We start from the raw sequence: 5,731 nt of genomic DNA, 5'->3' as shown, positions 1-5,731 counted from the left end.
AGGCGCCTCCCCGCGGGGGCTCCGGCGCCGCGCAGGGGCTCGGGCGGGGACACCCTTTTTCTCAGTGCGGCGCCACAAGCAGCGCCAGCGCTGGCGTTTACCCCCTCCCCGCTCATAAAGGCACCTCCCGGGGAGCACTCTCGGTGTTGTTCCCCCCTTCACTGCCGTGCAGCCGGCCTGCACCCCTCCCAGCGGGGCTGCCGCAGGAGGGGGAGGGCAGGGGCTGTGCAGGGGTGACGGTACGTCGTTAAACCGACCAGGAAGGTGTTCCCGGCCCACAGCCCTCCCCGCTTCAGGCCAACCAGAGCCCTCGGACACATACTCCAAGCAAGAGCCCTCCGACGGTCCATGAGCAACAGGACTCGGCTGATTGAACTGGACAAAGGAAGACCCAGAAGAAAACATTACAGCCTCCATGTGATTGCTTCGTGTTCATTATCACTTAGTAAGCCAGAGGTTATTACACCAGGCTCCAGCCGCTTCCACAGAGCAGCACAGTCTCCCCTAGCTCTGCGGCTCAGGCAGACCTCCTGCGCTAACCAGGCTTCAAGCATCTCTGGATGTCTGAGCAACTGGAATTTGGCTCTTAGTTGAAGACACATCAAGCTGCCAACTCAGTGTCTGAACTCCGATAGTTAGGCTAGTCAATACAGGCAGTGGATCCCGGAAATATTCAGCTGGCCAGGTGCCTACTTTAGGACCACAGATTTGGGTGTTTCGACAGGCAGATGACTCCCACTTGCTCGCAGTTGTCATGGCCACGCTCAAAACCAGGATTTAGGTCTGCTGCCTGCAAAAGCATACATTCACAAAATGTAGTTCTCAAGGGGCACAGAATGCTTGGCTTTCCTGCAAGTCCTTGAAGTATAGGGCATAAACCCATTTACCTCTTTAAAAGAAATCACAAATACATCACTCATAAGAAAAAAGTTCATGATTTTTTTTTTAACATTTCCTTCTTGTTTCAATTTAGAAATAATTCTCCCCTCATTTAATGACTAGTGAGGACCTGGTTTGAGTATTGCTTTTAACTGCACAGCACTGGCTCAAAGGAAGTTTTAGTAAACGCTTTGAAGAAACCCTCTTGCTTTTCACAGAAGGAAAGCAGGGACAAGCAAAGAAAGTATACAAATTCCACATTTTTATGGTTCATATTTGGCAGGAGCAGGTGGCATGGTTGTTTCCTCTGACTCACAAGAGTCTTCACAGTCTGGCCAAAGGCCTTCGTTCAGAACGGTCCGACACTGCAGTAACCACAGGAAAAGGCAGCTGTGCTGAGAAGTAGGCAAGTGCCTGCAGATAAAGCCAAGGCAGCAGCCTTGTTCGGCATCAAAATGTTTGACAAACTCACCTGAACACATCTTCCTACTTAAACACTTACAAGCCTCCAACTTCCACTACTTTTTGAATTAATACAAACAGCTGAAAAAATCTATTTCCATCTCTCAATAAACTTTCATTAATATATTAAGCTAGTACATGCACAGCAGAAGTCTCTAGTCTCCAAGACAGGCTTGTTCCTTCAACATTTATGGGCTACTACTGTGTGCATTTTCATTTCCATTCACCTACCTGTATTTAAAATCTCCATGCATTATCCAAGTGTGGCAAATTCAGGTAAGAAAGCATTCTTCTGTTCTTTGAGAATGAGAAAGTTCAAGTCTAACCTTCAAATGTCAAGACTAAACCATCTGGCAGTAACAAGCTGTTGCTTTCTCCTTTGAATCACAAATTCAGCTGTTGCTGTTAGTGTATTCCACTAGCATTAAACAGTAAAATATTTATTTCCAAACTTGCTACACTTTTGTATAAAAACCACCCTTAAGTCCACTAGCTTTACCTACATCTTAACATTTGTTAGTGAAACACTAGAATAGTCTAACCAAAGCCTGTAATAAGAGGTTGGTATTTTGTACAACAGTTTGGTAAACAACAACTCATTTATTTTAAATTAAATCTTCATTGCACATAGGGCATAAAGAATCAAAGGACAATTGGTAGGAAATAAAAGAGACAGGCTTCCAATACCAAGAATAATCCTTTTTGCCTTAGAGCAACACAGTTTAAATACATCCATTGCAGCACATCCATGAACAGAACCATTAACCAGACTTGGTCTGACTATATCAAGACTGTTAGAATTCTATTGTGTTAATGCAGTTCATCAGATCATCTATAGCCATCTTCAAAAAAAAACCTGTATGAGTGAAGAGTAACCCCTAAACACTTTGAAGATCACAGATGCCAAGAATTCTTCATTTCAACTCAAGTTCAGAACTTGAGTAGAGGGGAATCCAGATTTTCTTTGTTTACATCGGGACTCAGAGTGATAAGAGGCGAACTCAAATCAATTAGCTGAAAGAAAAACGATAAAATTTAGCTATTTAGTCAGCTGTTGTACATAATTACTAGCAGCAATAATCTGTTAACAGTCTTCTCAAGTACTTTTTTTTTTTAGGATTCCTATTAGTATCCAGAAGACAGATACAAGCACCACACTCAAGCTTCTAGGTTCAGGTTTTGTAAACATCCATCTCATTCTTAAACAAGCACAAGCTTCTCACAAGATGGTTATTGCCCATACTCACCTTAAAAGCCTAAAAGGCTTTTTTCTAAGTTGCACTGCTATGCATATTCAAGTGACACTGTCATCCAGGCAGGGCAGAGCACTTCTGAACTCCTCTGAACATGCCCCCAAAGTCAGACTTCTGTGATCCTCTTTTGAGATACTTTGAAGGACCTGATATTAAATTGATCCCAACTACACCTAATGTCATCAAGGGCTACATCCTCATAGTTACCACGATTCATCTGACAATATCTAAAAGGCATCTACCTTCAAGCCACTAGTGTACAAAAAGCACTTGCCCAGAAACGCTTGTCAAGTTTAGAGTAGATTCCAACAGACATCTTTCAACTAAGGAGGGGATTGGGAGAGGAGGTAAACAGGAGAGACAGCCTTGCTTTTTTGCTGAAAATGAGCTGCTGCTGCCAAGAACTGAAAGTTTGCAAGAAAAGGAAAAACAAGAGTCAGTATGCCTACTCTACTGAAGACAGCATTCACCTCCCGCTTCAGAACAGTTTTATTCTTTAACCGCTTTAAGCATTAAGTTCCTTCTCCATCCTCCTCCTTTTCCTATTTACAGATTGCTCACTGAGCTCTAGTTGAGAGCACATCGTTTGATTTTAAACATTATGTTCTCTTTACTTAAGAGCACCTTAGTATGTAGTATCATATTGAACATATTGAGCTAATATTAAATAATTCTTACAGTGTTGTGGAGCTGCTCTGCAGACAAGTGTATGCAGCCAGTTGACATTTTTCTGCTAGCATATTTGCACCAGAAGACTATGAAGACAGGCTGAGAGAGTTGGGGTTGTTCAGCCTGGAGAAGAGAAGGCTCCAGGGAGACCTTATAGCAGCCTTCCAGTACCTGAAGGGGGCCTACAAGAAAGCTGGAGAGGGACTTTTTACAAGGGCATGTAGCGATAGGACAAGGGGCAATGGTTTTTAAACTGAAAGGGGGTAGCTTTAGATAAGATATAAGGAAGAAATTCTTCAGTATGAGGGTGGTGAGACACTGGAACAGGCTGCCCAGAGAAACTGTGGATGCCCCATCCCTGGGAGTCTTCAAGGTCAGGTTGGACAGGGCTTTGAGCAACCTGGTCTAGTGGAAGGTGTCCCTGCCCCTGGCAGGGGGGGTTGATCTTTAAGGTCCCTTCCAACCCAAACCATTCTATGATTCTATGAATATAACTTACCTTTACCTGCCCTGGGAATGTAGGCTTTAGAGGAGTAATCTTATTCACTTCGGGAGTATTGGAAAGGTCAATTAGAGGTCTACTTTCATATTCCAAGGTGTGTGGGAGAGATTTGTCTACTCCAATATCTACCAGTAAGGCCTTAAAAGAAAAAAAGATGATTCAGGTTTTTCCCTCTGTTCTCCACGCTTCCTTCAAACTTTTAGGCAGTCAATTTAGCTTATACAGCTGTAATTATCACAGGACAGGCTTAATTTACAGGTTGAGTATTTTTCATGCAGGATTGTTTGCATGCAGTGTAAAAGCCTCAGCTCTTGCTCTGCCAATGGCTAACATCACAAATAGGGAAACTGCAGTGAGACAAAGCAAAAGAGCTCCTTGGTGCATAAAAATTTCACTTAAAAGCAACGTTAAGTCAAATTTAAAACAGAAGAGCAACAACTCTCAAATGACTTGACTACAATTACTGTGCAATGTTATTTAGCCATATAAACTGTCCTGTAGAGCTCCAAACTTTAGTTATGTTTTTGTCCAGTTTAACTACTCTGTACATGTGCTAAGCAATTCTGTAACAGATACTTCACGTCAAGTAAGCTAACAAGGAAAATACTGATGCGATAACATCTAGTAATTAATCAACAGATTATTCTACACCTGAATATTTGTAAATCAATAGCCACTTTGACAGGTTAATATTTCAGAACTACCAGTTCAGTTCTTTCTCCTTAATGCCTGTGGAGTGCCAGCTTTCAACATGAAGCCAGTAGATTCTTGGGAGAGGGGAAAAGTGTTCACCAGACTAAGTACGTGACACTTCACTAAATTTACTGCTACATGCACTTTGGAGTTTAATCCTCACTCACTCTATGCAGATTTGCATTGCTGTTAGGTGACTGAGTTTAGCTACAGCAGTGCATTTTTTTTATTTTTTTATTTTTTTTCAAAAGGGCTTTATGGCTGCAATAGGAACTGCCCTGTGACACTGCTTTTCTAATCAAATCCACAAGGATTTCACAGCACTTATCCAGAAGTGGAAATTTAATATGAAATCTGCAAATATTTGACCATTCAGCTTTGAGATGAGAACAAACTTAGTGGAAACACTGAACACATGTTCAGTGCTAAAAATAGGCACTAGAGGGTGCACATGCATACAGTTAATCCATTTTAACTTTGTGTGTACTGAAGTGGTTTTCCTACTTGTCCCTCATCTTGAAATAATTTATTTTCAAGCCGTTTACTTAGTAGTTCTGTAGAAAAATGTATCATCATTTCTTACCTCAGTTTGTTTCTCTTCAGCCAGCTGATTTTGTACTTCAGGCTCTCTTAATTTGTTTTGTACTACTTCTGGAGCAGTTTTTTCTGGTGAGAAGTTAAGTGCAAGAGGTAGCACAGGTGGAGGAGATATATCATCTTCTGAAGAAGATATCTGTGTCTTACTCTCTTTTGTCTGTTTAGAACTAGGGAAAAGAGCATTAGCAATAATTGAGTTCTTTAATCAGCATTAACTACTAAAGACAGACAAGCCAATGCCCTAACCTCATTCTCTCTTTTTTTACCCTAAGTTTTAATGACCAAAAGGCTTCCCATTTTTTCATCCAAAAGTATGCTAGTTACCTGCAAAATACAAGATACTTCATGCTGCAATAAATTTATAGCCTACCCATCGAAAAAATGAGCTAATGACTTCAGAATGAAGAATTTAATCTTAAATTGTCCTATACATGCAGCCTAAACCTCACACATGGGATTTTTTTTTTTTAAGACTTTGAAGAAACAACTAGCAAGCAAGTACGATATTGCACATCACTGAGTAACCCACTTCAGTCCCTGCTGAGAGGAAGTACCAACAACAGCTGGAGGACCAGTGGTTGTAATTTGATTAGTATGATAAAGTCATTGTAGAGAGAGTAATTGTTTCCTTGAGAGAAAAGACTATTTTGGACATTCAGCTTAAGTTACATGACAT

General features: G+C 41.4%; 2 protein-coding genes across 2 annotated transcripts in view; both read right to left on the bottom strand.

Moving 5' to 3' along the window:
* TRMU (tRNA 5-methylaminomethyl-2-thiouridylate methyltransferase) overlaps window positions 1-756 on the bottom strand; it is a 14,339-nt gene extending 13,583 nt beyond the window's left edge. Inside the window, exons 1-2 of the mRNA XM_009324394.1 lie at window positions 652-756; window positions 258-375 (exon numbers count right to left, since the gene is read on the bottom strand). Of these exons, the coding sequence (XP_009322669.1) occupies window positions 258-375; window positions 652-756 (223 nt within the window). The remainder of the gene's footprint in view (window positions 1-257; window positions 376-651) is intronic.
* A 1,515-nt stretch (window positions 757-2,271) lies between these two features.
* Window positions 2,272-5,731, bottom strand: part of GTSE1 (G-2 and S-phase expressed 1) — an 11,165-nt gene continuing 7,705 nt past the window's right edge. Inside the window, exons 9-11 of the mRNA XM_009324377.1 lie at window positions 5,042-5,222; window positions 3,763-3,903; window positions 2,272-2,355 (exon numbers count right to left, since the gene is read on the bottom strand). Of these exons, the coding sequence (XP_009322652.1) occupies window positions 2,272-2,355; window positions 3,763-3,903; window positions 5,042-5,222 (406 nt within the window). The remainder of the gene's footprint in view (window positions 2,356-3,762; window positions 3,904-5,041; window positions 5,223-5,731) is intronic.

Source organism: Pygoscelis adeliae, unplaced genomic scaffold, assembly GCF_000699105.1.
Source record: "Pygoscelis adeliae isolate BGI_AS28 unplaced genomic scaffold, ASM69910v1 Scaffold315, whole genome shotgun sequence".
Classification (NCBI taxonomy): domain Eukaryota; kingdom Metazoa; phylum Chordata; class Aves; order Sphenisciformes; family Spheniscidae; genus Pygoscelis; species Pygoscelis adeliae.
Note: the sequence above shows the minus strand (reverse complement) of the source record. Positions and strands in the feature narration are given on the sequence as shown.